This window comes from Miniopterus schreibersii (assembly GCF_964146895.1).
Source record: "Miniopterus schreibersii genome assembly, chromosome: 8".
Lineage (NCBI taxonomy): Eukaryota > Metazoa > Chordata > Mammalia > Chiroptera > Miniopteridae > Miniopterus > Miniopterus schreibersii.
The window spans coordinates 7,493,415-7,512,602 of NC_138109.1; the positions used below are offsets into that span (position 1 = coordinate 7,493,415).

The 19,188-nt window shown below is 45.8% G+C and overlaps 1 protein-coding gene across 1 annotated transcript in view; it reads right to left on the bottom strand.

Annotated features, from left to right (window-relative positions):
* Nucleotides 1–19,188, bottom strand: part of LOC308560071 (calmodulin-binding transcription activator 1) — a 618,909-nt gene that overhangs the window by 315,317 nt on the left and 284,404 nt on the right. Inside the window, exon 3 of the mRNA XM_081143617.1 lies at nt 4,795–4,930. Coding sequence (XP_080999743.1) covers nt 4,795–4,914 — 120 coding nt within the window. The 5' untranslated portion in view covers nt 4,915–4,930. The remainder of the gene's footprint in view (nt 1–4,794; nt 4,931–19,188) is intronic.

Here is a 19,188-nt window from a genome sequence, read left to right on the forward strand (position 1 = left end):
CACTGAATGAGATGATGCTTGTGAAGTGATGAGCACAGGGCTAGGTATTCAGTAGGTGTTCCACAAGTGATGCCATCGTTTTTGTTCTGTCAGCTGGTTGTGGTCAGGGAAGAGGAGACCTTAAGAGGAAGGAGCAAAACCACCCCCGCCCCCGCCAGGCCTCGTGAGTTCAGCAGCACTGAACAGAGAGGGCTGCTTGCTACTGCCACTTCAAAATGTAGCCAGCTTAATGCTATTTATTAAAATTTTAATTACATGAATTGGGTAGGGACATGTCACCAGGGATGCCAAGTAATTAGAAATTAAGGAGAGACTATGGATTAGAGTTCCTGAATTGATTCTACCCAAACACATCCAGGTAACAGGAAATTAAGTTTTAACGTACCAGCAGAATGCCGCACGGAAATTCAGATGATTAAAAGTCAGAGAGCCCTGGGAGTTCCTCCAGGGTGCTGCCAAATGGACTGGCCCTCTCCCCCGAGCCTGTCATGAGACGGGACACCACAGTCACCAGGCTCAAAGCTGGGCAGGGGAGGCAGCAGGACTGGAAATCAAAGGACCGGGTTCAAGTCCTAGATAGGCAACCAGTGGGGATAAACATATCTGCCACAACTGTACTGCAGGGCTGGGAGAGGCTCAGATGGAGGGGGGTACATGTGCGGGCTCAGCCAATCTCACTGCTCAGAGCAAGTTCCTGCGGTGACCCCTGCAGACCTGACCTCAGGGGAAACACATTTATTCTGAACCCCAAAACCTCTGTGGTTACAATGTCCACATCCTGTTGAAACAATAAGCTTTATGTTTCTGTAAGTTTTTCAAGCACGGTGCTATGTCTTACTTGCCTCCCAGTTCGGTGCTTAACAGACCATCTAGTATCTAGATACCAGGCTTTCTAGTTTCTAGAAAACACTACATACTCAATGTGTGCTTACTGAACTGGACAGAGCTAAGAGGTTGGGGAAGATACTTCCTTAGGAAAGTCCAGATGGAGTGGTGGGTGCTCACAGGGTGGGAATAGTTACTCTGGCTGGAGGAGACCAGGGAAGATGCCCTGGGAAGTGCCAGAGTTACAAGGCTAAGTGTCCATGCAGACACAGGAAATAACAGGTTCTGAGCAAGGACTACTGTAGGTACAGACAGATTGGCAAGTCTGCAGGGGAATGGCTTGAAATAACACATCCATAGTGGTTTATGAAAAGCCACATGGTGGTTTACGAAAAGCAAAACTATGCATTCTATTTAAAAGCATGCAGCGGCAGCCGGCAGACTCATCTGCCCCTCTGTGAGCTCCCAGGCTCAGCTGTCGCATCAGCCACCTTCCTCCTTTACTCACTGCTCTTTCCCAAACTTGATTTGGGCACCACGCGTGCTTGTCGCTGGCTATTTTAAATATTTCCCCATCCACTGCAAGCGAGGTACCTATTTGTCTTACAGCTGCAAGCAGAGCGGAAATGGCCTGGCATCACCATGAGGCAGACAGTTATTTCATGCCCTGTTAATTCCTAATGCTGTGACTACAATATCATTCCTACTTTTAAAAGAGGTGCTCCCCCACCCCTTTTAATATGTGGCTTAAGTGTCCAAATAAAGAACATCAGTCCTAATGAGGCTGAGTCCAAAAACGTAACCTTGTTTCTGCCGCTGCCGCCCTCGCGGTGGGCTCAGAGCTCTCAGGCAGGCAGGTCAGCAAAATTAAACTCTCTTCGCTGCTGAAAGCTCCAATCGGAGGGCCTGCTGGGCAGATGGTCCAGGCCAGGGGTTCCCATCTACTGCAGAGCCGGCTCAGTGGGGAAGGATGTCTTTGTACAACCACAACTGAGCCAACAGCCTCTGTAATGACCACCTATTGGTTCCAAAGGCAGGACATCAGGCGAAGCTCACCTTGTGATGAGAGCAGAGGAAGCCCTGTCCCAGGAAGGTGGACATCTGGTCTGATGAGGCTGGAGAGATACTGACACCAAGCCATTTTGGCACCTGCTGCTTTAAATCATGTCAGCTATTGTACAGCAGCCTCTGTCGCTGCCCGTGGTCGCTTCCCATCCATCCCGTTACTGCCCGACTCCAAACGCTGCCTAGTTCCCTGTGTTTATGTCACTTGCTAAGACCAAGCCAGCCTAGGTACCCCTCGTATATGCTCTGCATGGGCCTTGTAAGTCTCCATCACAGCCCTCAGCACCGAGTTAGAGCTGCACACTTGATTTTTTGTCCTCCCACGAGATCATGAGAGTTCGTGACATCACTGTGTCCTCAGCACCTATCAAGGCCCTGGTGGTCAGCTGGCTGAGGAAGGAAGGGTATGTGCTGACTGAGTCTGAAAAGACTACACATCCCGCCTGAGTGCCCAGGAGCAACTTGTGTTGGACAAAAGTTTGTGCTTTAGTACCAGGAACACCAGGCTCGGTCCCAACTATACACTGGTTTATAGTAGGATATGGGGCAAGAGAATTCCTCTCTGAGGCTCAATCTCTTCATCTGTGAAATGGGTATAAGTGCTGTGCATGATGTTTTGATGAGGATTGAAGGAGAGGTGCACCTGGTAGGTAGGTAGAACCGTAAGCCTGCGGCTGTGGCTTTACTAAGCACGTGGCTCCGCTCTGTAGTGGGAACCCAGCAGCGAAGCAGTCAGGAGGTGGGTGGCCCAGAGCTGGCCTGGGTTATGACACACCTGCTCTCTCTGGGGAGGGGCATAACGACAGCCCACACACTTCTGGGGCCAGAGAAAAGCACAGTGAGCTTGAAAAGTACTCTTCCAGCTTGGCCCAAAGAAGCACATCACCTTGGGCGGGCTTCACTCAGCCCGTTGGACCCAGGAGGCAAGGGGACACTTCAGATGTGCCCCTCTGCTCTCAGGGAGCCTCTCATCAGTCCCCCAGACAGGAAGGCATAAATCTGCGCGTGGGGAAGGACCGACTTCAGGCATGCTGAGATTTCATCTCTGGAGACGTTGACATCACACCCACCTTCTTTTTCCTCCCTGCCAACCTTTGTCATCCCCGGAAACCTTATCGAGCTGGCTTCTCCTTGGCTTACAGGCAAGACAACTAATCATGGACCCAACAGCTCGTCAGCTTCAAAAGCGGCTGCCCCATCCTGTGCCTGCCTGAGAAAATCAATGTGCCTTTGAGTTGCGTGTGTACCTAGGGCCCCAGCGTCTGAGAACAAAGGAAGCTAGACTGCTGAGCAGTTCGTGGACAGGGCTGGACGTTTTCCTGGCCTGAGGGAAGGCTTATAGCAAGTGATATGTTAAACGGTACATCCAAATATCTTTATCATGCCCTTGAACTGAGGAAACCAGCTTGGGTGGTGGAAAACCTCAGCTCCCAGGCCCCGTGCAGGGCCATCTGCCTCCCCCACCCGCAGGGGTAGCTGGCTGGCATGGTGCCTGGCATGATATGGGTGCTGAGTCAATGAGAACTGCCTGACTGAATCCACTGTAATTTCCCTGGATGGAAAGGACCATCTGCCCACAGTCCCCTGCATGACCACTGGGCCGCCCACCACCAGTCGGGATCAGAGCACATGCAGAGAAGTGCCAGTGAGATGTGGAGCTGCTCCTGCCAGAGATGTCTTCCTTTGGGGCTGTTTAAAAATTATACCCATAGTAGACAATCCACAGCAAGAGACTTCCATTAACAGGAGAATGTGTTCATCCCCAGAAGTAATGAAGCAAAACCCAAATTTGAACTGAGTGGGGTACCATCTCTCAGCCATCAGTGTGTGCCAAGTGAGGGAGAAATCATGATTCTGAGTGCTGGTGGGCAGGTAGAAGCATAGCCACTTTGGGGCAATCTGGCAACGTCTAGGAAGACTGCAATACGACCTCACACGCAGCAACTCGAGGTCCAGGTTACACACGTGCATGAACAGACGTGCATGAGTGTTGCTGAAGCCTTGTGATGTCAGAAAACTGGAAAAAATCTAACAGCCCTCCCACTAGAGAGTGGCTCAGTGCTTATTCAGTGGAATACTATAGAGTGGTTGAAAGGGACGCGGAGATCTACGTGTCAGCACAGAACACAGCTCAGACCACAATGCTAAGTGGAAAAGGTAAGCCACGAAACACTGTGTAAGTCACACACACAATCCCACCCAACTTTAAGAGCTTAGCTTATAATCCATCTCACCTAGGGAGCCTCTCTGATCATCTCTGAACTCCCAGGACACTCATCCTAAAAGCTCAAGCGTCTGCACTTGTCAGCACTGCTCATGACTTTTAGGTAGGGACAAGGCTGTCTCCTCAATCTAATTCTGAATCCGTTGGGCAGAGAACGCAGTTCCTGTTTCCCAGTAGATGCCACCCGGCCCTGCCCAGAGTGGGACCACAGTGTTTGCTGACTGACGGAACAGGACAACTCCCTGAGCCCCATGGGAGAGGCCACCACACCCAAAGAGCCTCTGTCTCCGGGAACCTGGGAGCACACCTCCCTGCTGCCAGCCAAGCCCAGCTGCTGTGCCTACTGCCCTGCTGACACTCACACCCAGAGAGTCATGGAAACCCCTTGAGGTCCTGTGCATCCCTTCCTCTGTGATCAACGCAACACACAATTCTGCAGGAACCTCGCCAGTTCCCACCTACACACCAATGACTCCCGAGAAGCAGGAGCGCTTTCGTTAATCCGGCGGCTTCCCGGGAAACGTGAAGAGAGACTGCGGGATAAGAAGGAAGAAGGAAAGAAAGCAGACAAAACACTTTCGGCAGAGGCGACCGGCACGGACACCCTCCGGGGCCATTCCCTCCTCAGTGCAACCCGAAAATGACATTAGTGGGACAAGGGAGCCTTGTCTGCTCTTTACCTCCACTCCCTGGACCTTCAGTTTCATGTGGTCCTCTCTGGTCGTTTTCCCATCTTTCCTCTTTTTCCAGCAATACCCATCTTTCCTGTACTTCACTTTCTTCCTGTTGTAGAGAATCATTGAGCCATTCTGCGGTCTGGAAACAACAAATGGTTAAGTTACCAAGAGAACCAAGCAGAAGACAAATTTATGAAGAAAGATATCGTAGACCAGTAAAAGTCTCTACAGAAAAGCAATATTCCGCATTTGCTGGGACGTAATTTTTCACCTTTTATTGCAGCTCTCCGGATTAGCCATGTTTTATGGCCAGCCAAAATTTGCTTGTGGATTTGGTACCTAATGAATTAAATGTGTCAATGATAGGTTTAAAAAACATCCCCTTAGTAATCGTCGCCATCTAATCAGGATATACGTTGCTGGGGCCTGAGCTCCGCGCAGCGCCTAGAAGTAGAGAGAGAGCGCAGAAGGAGCCGTGGCAGCCGGCAATATCTTATCTCTTATGGAAAGATTCTCTACATATCTTTTAATCCATCACCCAGCATTAGGAAGTAAATAAGTTTACGCCGAGGCTGGAGGACTGTGTTAAGAACAGACCAATGGAAGGGCTCGTCGCCTTGGCCAAGTGTTCTTGATTCATGGCCTGCATTAGATCGGGGCTGATACGAGGAGCAGCCAGTCCTTCCTCCCCAGCGAGCTAAGTGCCTGATTCTTTCCCATTTGGGCTTCAGCTGTCAGAGGGCCCTGTAACCGCCGGGGGCATTTGTCTATTTGGTCTCCCTCCGCAGTATCTTAGGAAAATAGTTGCCCTCTTGCTAAATGCTAAGAGTGGGATGACCGTTCTGGTGTCATTTAAAAAGTACAAATAAAAAGAATCTTGAATTTTCCTAAAAGAAGCCACACATCGGCCACGGGGAGCAGAGGAGGCTAACACGCATCCCCGTGGCACAGCTGTCACAGATTCTGGTCTGGAAACACCAAGGGAGAAAGAGCTAAACTTCTCTGGCAGCGCAGGGCGAGTGCTCTGGTAAACCACTTCCAGAATAATGTTTCTGCAGGTGGGGGTGGACCCAACCCTCAAGGCAGACTCCCCTGAAAACTAAGAGCACATCACTCGGCCCTCCGACCCCCCACCCCTCGTGGCCAACTCCGTGTCCCTCTGCAGCTAAACTCTGAGCATGAAGAAAGGAACACGAGTGATTCCTTGCACACACCAGGCCAGCACGGGCAGTCCCTGTCTCCCAGTCAGTGCAAAGGAAGCAGCTTTTTCTGGGGCAGGTTGGCTCAGGTTTCTCCGCCAGCCACAGCAGAGGGGACAGAGTAACCAGCCCTCCCTCCTCGGGGCCTGGGTCAGGAGCTGCCACCCCATTCTGCACTGTTCCTTTGAACAACAGGATCATTTCACCACCAGGCCCAGGGCATTGGCTATTGATGTCTTACTATTCCATTGTCTGCAGGAAAAAACAAAAACAAAAACCACGCCAGGGTGACAGCAGCTAATTGTGGCTCCCACCCAGCCGGGCTGTGTCACTCAGCCACAAGGTGACGACTAAACACCAGCTCCCTGGGAAATTACAGACTCCCAACACTTCATTGTTTGCCCATCACAGTGCAATTGGTGTGTGTCAGTTTTGGTTTCCTCCCCACGTAGGCACAGACTAAAACAATCAGGAAACAGCTCCCCGTGCCAGTCACAAGGCTGTCACCTGACGGTATCTGTCTCACACTTACAAGGCTACGCTGCAAACGTCGCAGTTCTCTTCCGTTTCTATGTGACAGGTAAGCTGGAATACAGGGCCAACTGGGCTAGCTCCATAGCCTCAGCCCTGCCCTGGGTACTCGCACCCCAGCTTCAGAGCGCCGTGAGCCCTCTAGCCCTGAAGCCCATGGGAAGGGCCCCATAGTCCAGCCGCTGTGCTCAGGGCCACTGCCTAAGGATTAAGCAAAGGGATACATCCAGTCCACCAGCCGGCTCTGCATTTGTCTCACCCCCTCCAACAGGAATGAAGACACTCATGAGAGTGTGGCAGGGACCCCTTGGTCCCAGAAAACTCATCTGCTGCAGGAGACACGGCATTATCCAATCCAGCTTCCTGTGAGCTAAGACAGGGCTCGACCCTGTGCCCCTCCTAATCCTGGTCGAGAACCTCGGCAGTGCCTTCAGGCCACGTGTCCCCAGATCCTAACTGGTATGAGCCAGAGAGAGTGGACTCCCCCACACACTGTTACATCCACAGTCAGAATCACAACTGCACCCACCCACGGGAACCCATCTTCCTCTGACCTTTGTATTTGGGGGGGAGAATAGGTGACCCCAAAATATGGCATTTTAGCATGAGGATTATTTTGAGCTGAAGGCAATCAAGGCCTAACAGACCCAGGAAGAGTCTTTTTTTTTTAAACTTCTTCTCTAACTACCTAAAATATTTAGATAGGGAGCCTATACCAAGAACAGAGCTATTAGCAGAGAGAACTGTTTACATCAGAAAGACTTCTCTGCATGGCAGGGCAAACATCTGTTCAACGAACATTTGCTCTTCCCATCTTTTTGTGAATTTTCCTCCCCCCTTTGTGGTCCCAGACCCCCGCTCCTTCTCCTTAGCTCAGGACTGCATATAAGCCTCAATTATCCGACTCTCTGGGAGCCTCATATTTTAAGGGCTCCCGTATGTACAAAATTAAATTTGGATTTTTTTCTCCTGTTAATCTGTCTTCTGTCAATTTAATTATTAGACCAGCCAAAGAACCTAGAAGGGAGAAGGGGAAAGTTTCCTCCCCTACAGCTTTGGAGCCTGATGTGGGCCTGGACACTGCTCCCTCGGGGGTGCTGCGGCTGAGCAATCCTGGGACCTGGGACACGCATCAGCTGGAGGTGAGAATTCTTACCGTGCCAGTCTCCCAGGTCTCTGCCTGTGGGGCCCATGGAAGCGAGAGTGGTAAAAGTCCTTGTCCTGTTCAAAATTTAGATTAGCAGGGCAAAATATTTGCCAACTAGTTCCATGGGTAAAGAGACTGGTAAAGGTTTCTTATGAGTACTCTAGTTCTCTATCGATCCTTTCCTTCCAGAGAGGGTCACTGTTTTCCTTTGTCTTTGTCTTTTGTGTCGCTTGTCATATGGAGGAAAACCACAGGGTAGAATGCAGGCAGAGGTCCCATAAACCTATGGTTGGAGCTAGCCTCACAGTCTGGTGAGTTCAAGGTCCTCACCAGACCAGCGTTTGTTCAGGCCAGGGGTGGGGAACGGCTGGCCAGCGGGCCATATCATTTGGTCTGGCCCTGCCAAGACCTCACCAAAGAAAAACTGTTCTAGCCATGACACTGAGGGTGAGTTAATTAAATGTCTGACCAAACATAGCAGGCTAATTTTTAAGCTGATAATTTCGTATGGCCTTCGAATGATGCTATAAATATCCAAATGGCCCTTGGCACAAAAAAGGTTCCCCAGCCCTGGTTTAGGCAAACTTTGCTGTGGGTCCCCTCTGTGAACACTGGATGAGGTTTTCCTTTCATTTTCATCTTGTTCTGTGTCCTGAGAGCTTAGCTTTGTGACCAGTGAAAATACTCTCCCTGGTCTCCGCCAGCCAGAAAGTGTATGCATGGACATGCATTGGGTGGCCAGCAGAGTAGACTGGGACTCTGAGACAGGAGGTCACAGGCAGCAGTCTCTTTGTTTGACTGTGCCAGCTCTTAGGGGAATGTGTCAGAAGGGTCCCAGTCAGTAACGGGCCTTGGCTGTCTTTTTAGTGCTGGGGAGTCCCATTCCAGTAGCGCCAGCCTGGCATCTCCAATTAGAGGGTCTGGGCTGGAGGTGTAACACATTCTCAAAGGAGACCCGAGACACCACCTGCATGCAGCCCACTGTTCTACCGCTTGTGACAATGACGGTCTTTTCTTTCTTAGGCTAGATGGGAATGAACTTTCTGGATCTTGAGAAAGGGCTGCATCTTTACCTCCTCTTTTCAGAAGCCTCTGTGTCCATCATTAAGCCATAAAAAGGCTTATTGGTTTGAGACGGTATTGAGATTAATATAAGATCCTACTCATCAATGGTCAAACAATGGATTCTTTGCATTGACTATATTTAAAAGAAGATATATATTTTTTACAGAGCTCTCGTCCTAAACAATTGTCTTATTGGTACCTGTGGAAAACCAAGGTGAAAAACGGATACAAAGGAACATAGCCTTAGGGACTCTCTTAATAAGAGGGAAGAATAGAAATTAGACTTAGAACCGAAACTGGTCCACAGCCAACATAATTTTCCCTTCTTAAAATCCAGCCCCATCTTCTCAGCAAATTTTCTTACCTCCCAAACACCTATGTTACAGTAGGCAGCTAAATATTAAAAAGAAGAGAGCAGGGGAATCAGACACTGTTAAGCATGGTTAGCTGGGGATACTGAGCCTGTTTGCTTCACCAGGAAGCTGCAGTTTCTCTCTCTCTCTCTCTCTCTCTCTCACACACACACACACACACCCACACACACCCACACACATGCACACCCACACACACACACATGCACACCCCTCCCAGGGAACCACCTGTCCATTCCCTGCAGGTCACTGGGGGAAGGGATAGAACAAAGGGCACATGCTCAATAGGAGTGAAAATGTGGCAGGGGGGGCGCCTGACCGTAAAGGCCTGTTAGTCTAACCTGAGACAGAAATCACTGGTCAGGGGGTGGACCTCATCGGAAGCCCACAAAAGCTTGCGAAGTTGATTAGTTATTTTGAAAGAGTTCCTGGTTAAAAGCCCAGGGGAACAAAGAAGTGTGCTCCTGCTCTCGCTCTCTCCCTCTCCCTCTCCCCCTCTCTCTCAGTGACCCACACTCGCCCTGAGCCTTCTCTCTCATCCTGGAACATGCTGCCATACAGGTCTATCAGCGACTGGACCCACAGACCGTGTGGGCTCTAAAAAGACTGAACTTTCATATGAGGCAGAAACTCTGGACATCAGCCTTTGTTTTGACCTTGCTGAGGACATGATTGGACGTTTTCTATGGTGGGATGGACGGAGATGGATCGATGAAAACCCAGGAGACGAACTCCTTTGATTTTGCATCATGAGTAAACTTCTGTTATAGAAATAGATTTGTGTGTGTATTAGAGTCAGGAATATAAGTTTGATGTGTGTGTTAGATTTGAAATAAGTAACTTCATCTTGTGTGACCGAGTGTAATTGTGAGGCCTGCGTGCCACGATAAGATTAACACTTTGTAGCCCTGGCTTCCAAGCAGGCCCGCGCTCTGTAGGACCCTGATAAGACACACTGAAGACGCACCACACCTTCAACCCAGCTGTTAAAAGCAGGGGCTTTTCGGCCACATCTTTGGATGCTTGTCTGCCCTCCACAGACTTCATCCCCAGCTCCGGGAAAGCTGACCCTGCCTTGCTCTGCCCTGCACCTCTCTAGGAGAGCTTCCAGAGGGCTGCAGTGACCGACGCCGTCGCGGCCGCACCCCCAGACCTTGTGTGTGTCTTTCAGCGGATCCTCCGGGTGGCCTGCTGGTGCCAAGAACCATTGGGAACTGGTAAATAAACCCTGTGTGATTTGCTTCATGTTTGTCTCTGTCTCCCTTCTTGAAACTTGAATTATTGGCTCGGTCTTATTAAATTAAAGTGTCTCTCGACCCTCACGGTGGTATAGGCACGTATTGGGAGTCAGACCACCTGCGTTTATGTCTCCAGAGAAACTGGGACAACTTCACCCCACCACAATCTCCCATGTGTGGATCCATGAAATGCTTTTCTTACGATCCTGTGGAAGAGCCTGTTTTCCACCAACATCTACACCTTCAACACCAGCCGCCTGTTTGAACTTCTGTTTCCCCATGAAAGCTAGAGAGCACTCCAGCCTGATCTCTCAGGCCCATAGAAGACCGGTAGCTTTTGTAAGTGCTGAGAGCATGGAAGTGAATTTAGCAGAGGCACGGGACAGTGAGGCTCACTTTGCTGGGCTCGATCATCAGGCTTGCCAGCTTCGGGCCTTTCTGTGCAGTGTCCTTAGCAGATACATCTTAGACCCCCACCCAAAGAACTCATGTCCCCTGGACAGCAGCAGATCTTTAAATTATAAAGCTCTTTTATCTCCACTTTCAGAAGATCCCACCAAATTTAAAGAGGAATTTAGAAAATTAATGGCCATTTACAACCCTTATAAGGGGGTTATTCCCTCCTGTGATTATACTGTAATTATGAGACAAGCCAGAAGGCCCTCTGGAGAAAACCCCTCACTGCGGAGACAGATGGCCAGAAAATCTCCCAGGCCCTCCTGCGAATGACCAGGAAATGGCTTGGCTGGAGGTGATATTCAGGGCTAATAGAGGCATTAGGAGAGGTTCGCCCCCTGAGGTCAGTTGGTCTAAAGTTAAATTGAGCCCTCAAAAAGGAAAGAATCTAGAGCCTTTGTTGAATGCTTTATACAGACTTTTCAAAGGCTTATTGCACTGAGCCTGGAGGTTCCAAAACGTAGACATCTTTCCATTTCCACCTCAGTAGAAAATTTTCTCCCATATATAAAAAGGCAAATTCAAAATAGTGTGGTCGGCAGGCTAGTCAACCTAGAGGCATTATAATGGAAAAGGCTCCCGATCCTTTGACGACAGCTTGAGAAACAGAGACAGAAAGGATCAACAATTCTTGATTTACAGCTTAAATCTTCAGAGAGACAAAAGCACAGCTCTGAGAGCAACCCCAAGTCCCCTCAGGCCCCTTCCCATCCCCTGGCAGACACTGTAAACACCATGACAAGGGACGTACAATGGATCTGCACTTAGGCAAAACAAGGAAAACTTAAATAGTAATTACCCTAGTCTCCTGATAATAGACAAATATACCCCAAAACTGAGGAGAAACCTTGCATTCTTTCTCTGTCCCTTGATGAAATAAATCTTACCATGTCTTTGAAATGCAAACACCCCAGGTGATAACTAAGACAATGGCCTAAGACTAGAGAGAAAAAGCAGGGGCTCTTAAAATACAAACTGCTAAAAACCCTTGCTTGCCCCAAATCTAATTCACAGCCTCCTTAAGATTAGTTGTCAAAAGACAAATACAGCCCTGGCCAGTGTGGCTCAGTTGGTTGAGGTTGTCCCATGCACAGAGAGGTCACTGGTTGATTCCTGGTCAGGGAACCTGCCTGGGTTTCGGGTTCAATCTCCAGTAGGGGGCATGCAAGAGGCAGGTGATTGATGTTTGGCTCTCACATTGATGTTTCTCTCTCTCCCTCTCCCTTCCTCTCTGTCAAAAATCAATTTTAAAAATCTTAAAAAAAAAAAAAAAAGAATGTAATGGACCTATCATAGGATATAGCATAGTAAAAAACAAAAACAGAAACAAACAAACAAAAACACACACAAATCTTCAAAGCCCTCTCCACAAATATTAGTGTAAAGCTTTATTTAGTCACTGGAGTAGGTAACCTTACCTTGTTCCATCTGTCAATTTGGATTCCACTGTTATTTATAAACTAGTGAGTTGGATATTGTTGTACCTGATTCATGGCAAAATTTTAAAATGGAAGCTATAGAGGGTCTCTGTGTCTGGCTATGTGTTTACATGTGTCTATGAATGTATGTTACATATATGTGATATTTTTCTATCTCTGGATGGTACTGCCAAAATTGATTTGCAAAAAAGCTCTATTTAATTATCTTTAAAATAAGCACTTATTGAATTAAATTTTCCTAAAACTCAGAAATATACATGATCTAACATAATTTTCAGTAAATAAAAGCTAGTTTAAGTTTGTTGGTTTCACTACTGCAGGCATGTCTTTACAATTAATAGCGTTAAATATAATTCTTCCATTCTACCTAGATTTACTGAAATCAAATAAGCTCCTGTTATCTCTACTACAAAATTTGTCAGCAAGAAGAATAATTTAAGATGATAGCTAACTGCTTTAATGTCTCATGAAATTTTCACGAGTAATCATCTGTTAAGAACAAGTGAATTAGATGGATATAAGTGGGATGAGAACTTGTAAGTGAACTTTTCAACAATAATTATGTTTTATGGGTTATGTCTACTTAGTTTCCCAGATCTTTTTGGTAACTTGAAACCTCGGAGTTTTACGAAGTTAAATTAAATGATAGGAAGTTATTATCTAGATCACTTCCAAATAAGATGAAATAAAGAAACACTCATTATTGAGCATAAGTTTATCCACTTTTGGCTTCTTATTACAGAGAAACTAAACCTATTTTGATTTGCAGTAAACATGTCTTGTGCCACATTAAAAAAAATTCAGTAAGAAAGCAGATGCTTCTGGAGACTATGAAATAAATGTATTCATAAACCGGCCAATCTAGAGAATGCTGGTGTAACAGGCAGTTCACAGTTGCTTAGTTTTCACTAGAAATCAAGGTTTCTAAGGGTTAAGAGTTCTAATTGATACTTGCAATTAAAATTTCCTGAGATAGTAAGGGAAGCATCCCTATACGCCAGGAAAGCAGAAAGCACATTTTTGGTAAGAGAAGGTATTAAGCAGGGAGACGAATTTTTGTTGAGGGAAAAGTAAGTAATTCTGTCCTCATTTTAAGCTGGTTACTTCAGGATGGGAAAAAGGAAAGACACGGGGCTAAATCTGAACGTGAAAAGAAAGTTACAGCTTTGTGGGAATAGAAATCTTGGGAGAGAAATTGTATGTGTGGTTAAACTGGCTAAGATTGGAATGGATACAATTAAGTGTTTTTAAAAATGTATGAATGAAAATTAATACTGGAAGTATACTGGTGCAAAGTTAGAATGTGGTTTCCTCTGTGAAAGGGAAAAAGTTTTCTTGGATTACTGGACTGCTCTTGATAAGAGATTGTGCAACGCTTGTTTGCTTGCTTGTTTGTTTTTTACCTTTTGGGCAATCTGCCTAGAAAGCAAAGATTTTGTTTTATCAGAGTAATTTCCTGTGCTTTATTATCTTTATCAGCAGTCTTTGATTACGTGAGTAAACCTAGTCTTCTCAATATTAAGCGCTGCATTTTGCTCAGAACCAAGTAGCCTTCTGTATTTGCCTTTGAAATCTTTTATTGTCACTTTGGTTAAATGGATAATTAAGTATTGTTTCATAATGATCTGTGATCCTATTTAATCAAGTGTCCAGTCCAGTGATATTTTTGATACATTCCCCCCAAATCTAAATGAAGTCCTTTTGACTTTAATGTAACTTGGGATTTTTTTGGAGGGTCTCTGGAACACCTCAAACATTCTGTTCTCTCTCCTTATAAAAAGGGAGATGCTAAACTAATCAAAATATTTGATGTTAAATTACATAGGAAGCGTCTTCAGAGAAGAGGTAATACTAAGCCTTCTTTATATTATATTTATATAGGCATATGTTATGAGTGTACCAGCAACTGTGTGAAATTCTTAGAAATCAGCTGTCCTGCTATAATGTAGCATTTGTAATTCTAATTATTATCTTAAAATGTTGTGTGTCACAGGAAGAACCAAACTTCCTGTCAATAACATGGTAAGGAGCTATCATCAGATCTTTAACCATGGCCATTTTAAAGTTTTTTGTCATACAGAAAGTTATCAGTTTACTCCAATGTTTTTGCAAAAGGTGTTCCTGAAAAGGTGTTTCATCTTCAAAGAAATTTGTGGAAAGAATCTGGCAAGTATTCTCGGATTCAAGTTTATGATAATGTTCAGATCTGGATAAGAAATTACAGAACTCGAATGAGAAAAAACCCTGATGGTTTCATAAAACTGCCAACAGAAAAGCAACAGGAATTAATTACATGGGACTGAATGAACTAATGAGGATGACCGTAATTTTTATGACTTTTTGTGTAAAATGTTGCTGCTGCTTCTACCTTTTGTCTTCTGGTTGTAAGGAGACCTTTCCTCTTGAGCTATCTATGACTTACGGCAATTTAGTAAAATACATTTTTGTGAACAAAGATGAAACATTTACCCTCTTCTCCCACCTGGTCCCTCGGGAACTCGGGGACTCGGAGTGAGTATTTGCATTTTCGTGGAGATACAGCTCAAGAAGAACCTGTTCTTCTAACAGGACACATTGCAAACATTGGTTATGTTACCAAAGCTTTGACTGGAATGTCACATTCGAGAAAGATGTGCATAGAATCAGATATGACCAGGCAGCTTTAAGGGACTAAGGGTGAATTTATGGAGCGTACAGAGCCCCTTGGAAAACTCAGCATTGTACCTGCTTGTAGGGTTCCCAGCAGCCTTACCAGGGGAGCAAGGAAGGTCACCTCCTGGCAGGCCCAGGCTCAAGGTATTTTGGGGACCTCAAGAAGAGAAGGGTTTACCCAAACCTCTAGGTATTGTAGGTGAAGCCTGACGGTAAGTCCTGGGCTTGGCTTCCTAGCCTTAAGAGGGTTTTAGGAGTTCCAGCTGAGCCTCTTTATGAAAAGTTCCAGGAGAGCAGATTTAAAGAGTCTATGTGGTTGATCACTACTCTTGCTGCACTTATGTAAATAGGCCAACTTTATTAAAACTAGAATTAATTTGCAAACAAATTAGTCTTAATGTGGTTATCTTTGATAGAAAAGGGGTGACTGTAGAAAGAAAAATGTTTCAATAACACACCTTCGTGGGTATCAAATTCTAGTGCTATGGACTGTCTTCGAGGTTTTCTCCCTGTAAACTGCACTAGATCCTGAATTCTTCCAGTTCCCTCCGATAGTGAGCTACAACTCTCCAAACTAATGTTTCCAGTTTTCCTCCCACCCTTCTGACCTGGAATCATTAAGAACACAAACTAAAACTGCACTTTTTCTGGTGATGTAAACTGCAAACCAGGGAAATCTGCCAGACTGCCGCTGCCCTCGCTCCATCTGAAGGTGCTCCCGCTGGCACAGAAGTCCTCTCCCTGGCCACCCTCAGGCTCAGAAACCAGCAGTACAGGTTGCTCCAGCATAAACCATTGTTTTTCCTTTTGCCACAGAATTGCCCTTATTGAATATCTGATCGCTTGAAATGAGCCCAACTGAGCTGACCTATTCTCAGGACTGAGCCTGGTTCAATGAGTTGGAAGAATCTACCAGTTCAACTTTGGCACAGGAAATTCTTGGGGAAGTTCCAAAGGCAAAACTAAGGGGGAACAGAATACATGACCCCAAAATATGCCATTTTGGCATGTGGATTAATTTGAGCTGAGGCAATTAAGGCCTAACAGACCTAGGAAGGGTCTTTTTCTAGCCTCTTCCTTAACTGCTTGAAGGAACTTAGATGGGGTGCTGTACCCAGAAGAAAGCTATTAGCAGAGATGACTGTTCCCATCAGAAAGGCTCCTCTGCATGGCAGGGCAAACATCTGTTCACCAAACATCTGTTCACTACCTCCCTGTGGTCCCAGACCCTTGCCCCCTTCTCCTGTGCCCAGGATGGCATACAGCCCCAGTTACTTTACTGTCTGAGGGACAAGTATCTTTGGGGTTCCAGTACGTACCAAATTAAATTTGTTTGTTTTTCTCCTGTTAATTTGTTTTGTATCAACTTAATTATTAGAGCAGCTGGAGAACCTAGAAGGGATTTGGGGAAGTTTCCTCCCTATACATTTCGAAAATGTGGGAATGGCCCTGTCCTCTGACATTTGCAGCAGAACGTAATCCCCCAGGGAACCAAGTGTCCAATTTAAACGGCCTTAATAAATGGAATCATCATTTTAACTTGCAATAATGAGCACCTAAAAGTCTTTAATCCAGCACTCTGATGCTATTTGAACTTGCCCCTGCTCTGCCTGATGGGGCAGTCCCCCTCCACAGTTCACAGGTCCTTGGAACAGCCAAGGTAAAACCGGATCAGCTTGGAGAGGGCCACGGGCCCCACAATGCAAAGAAAATGAGTGTGTACTGCCATTCAGAATATAATAAAGACAAGCTGAAGCTGGTGGGAAGGGACCTGAGGCGGGAGGGAGGGGCTGGGGGCTGCTCTGGGAGAAAAGAAAGGTGACCTAGGCCCCACAAGAGGGGCCACTCAGGGAGGCCTTTAAGGTAGCACCCACCTGAGAAAAGCAGAGAGACTGAAATGGAATTGACGACAGAGGGTAACGGCAACTGCAAGGAGGCACGGAAGCCCTGCCGCTGAGTAAGGCTCCCAGCTCCCAGTTAGTGCCTGGTGCTGGGCAGGGCACGCCACATGCATGTCTATGTCTACGTCTACATGTACGTCTACATGTACGTCTACGTGTACACCTAAACCTATATCTACGACTGTGTCTGTATCTAATCTACTTCTACATTTCGCATTTTCACAACCCTATAAGTAAGTATTACCATCATTCTCAACACACAGGTCAAGAGGAAATCAAACCTTTCTAGCCAGAAAGGGTGACTCTGACTCCAGATCTGCCCCTAAGGTGACCGGGTTCCAGTCCCCACTCGGCTCTACCCCCGGGTGGCTATTAATGTCCTGAAAGCATCCCTCACCCAGGGGACCAGGTTTGGTGGGTGAATCGCTAGCTTCCTTTCCCCGTGGCTGGGACAACGCTGAGGCAATCCCCGGCTTCCTGCCCCTGTGGTTAGAGTAACTGGGTGCTGCACACAGCCTCCCAGGGCATAAGCTCCGGTTGTCCATGGTGGTGACCTACTGGGGGAAAAGGGCCCTTTATTTGTATTCCTCCCATTCCTTTCACATTCACACTCCCCTACTAGTGTTTCCGGGGGCCAGCTGCCAAGTAAACCAAAGCTGCACCGAGGCCGAGGCAGTCAGCCTAAGAGAGCCTCAGGGAAACAGTGGAGACCTCCTCGGGGGCAGCAGGAGGGAAGACACGGAAGGAAGGGGAACAAGGAGCTTTGTTCCCACCAGGGGAGCTGCTAGCCAAGTACCTTTTAATCTGAGAAACTGATAGCTAGCAACACCAATAACGCTCAGTGTAATGTGGTAAAAAGGTCATGGGATCAATGGGAAAACTGCCACAAATTTTAAAAGTAAAGAAGCAGGTATAAAATTAAGATACATAATCAATAGTTTACACATATAATAGTTTATACAAAAGTGTGTGTCATATACACACATGCACACAAACAGAACAGACAGAAGGAATGACGGAAGTCTCCACTTACAATATGGAAAAAGAAGATTAAACACCTAGGCATACATTTAATAAGAAAATCCTCAAACTATAAAAATCTAAAAGACACAAAAGTAGTTTTCAATAAATGCAAAGACAACATGTTCTTGGTTAGGAAAAGTTTAGATCATAAAAAGTTAATTTTTAAATATATTTAATTTGTAAATATAATGTAATGACAACAAGAGTCCCATGAGGATATTTTTTCCAGATTTAGAAAAGTTTATTAGGAAGGAAAAAACACCAAGAATAGACAGAAAAACTCCAATAAAGAATACCACGCTGTGAGGCTAGCCCTGCCAGCTATTAACACATTCTATAAGGCCTCAATATTTTTAAAAGTATGAAATTCTTAACAGATCAATGGAACAAAGTAGGAAATCCAGAAATATGCCCACTTATATATACGAATTTAGTGTACACTAAAAAAGGTATCTCAATTCAGTTGGGCGGAGGGGACTGACTTTTTCATACATGATATTGGCATATGGAAGGAGATAAAACTGAGTCTATCCCTCATATCATTCAGCATCATAAATTCCAATGGAACGAGGTTTGAATGTAAAAAATAAAATCAAGCAGACTCTAAAAACAAGTGTAGCTCAATTTCTCTCTAACCTGAAAGTGGAAGAAACTTTCCTAACCGTGATTAAAAATCAAGCAACAATACTTGGAAAGGTGGGTACATCTGATGACATAAAGTAAAACTGCCAGGCTGTCGCGCAGAGCTGCAGCAGCATTTTGCAGTCTCCTAGACATGCACCAGGGTTCCGACATCCCCACATCCTCCCGGCATGTGGCATTGTCTGCCTTCTGGATCACAGCCATCCTAGTGGGCGTGTGGTCGGGTTTTAATTTGCATTTCCCTAATGACTAATGATGTTGAGCATCTTTTCATGTCCTTATTAGCCATTCATATAATTCTTTGGTGAAACGTCTACTTGAATCTTTTGCCCATTTTCAAATGAATTGTTTGTCGTCTTCTCTTTGAGTTATAAGAGTTATTTACATAAAATCTGGATACAGGTCCTTTATCAGATACATAATTTGCAAATATTTCCTCCCAGTCTCGATGGCTTTTCTTTTTCTTAATGATTTCTTATAAAAAGAAAAAGGTTTTAATTTTGGAAAAGTCCAATTTATAATTTTTTTATCTTTTATGAATCATGCTCTTCATGTCCTAAGAATTTTTTTGCCTAACCCATGGTCACAGAAGTGTCCTGTTGTGTGTGTTTTCTAAGAGTTTCATAGTTTTAGCTCTTACATTTAAGTCTATGATGCACTTTAATTTTTGCATGAAGAGTGAGATAAGGGTCTAGGTTGATTTTTGGTACATGGATATCTAATTGTCCCAGTA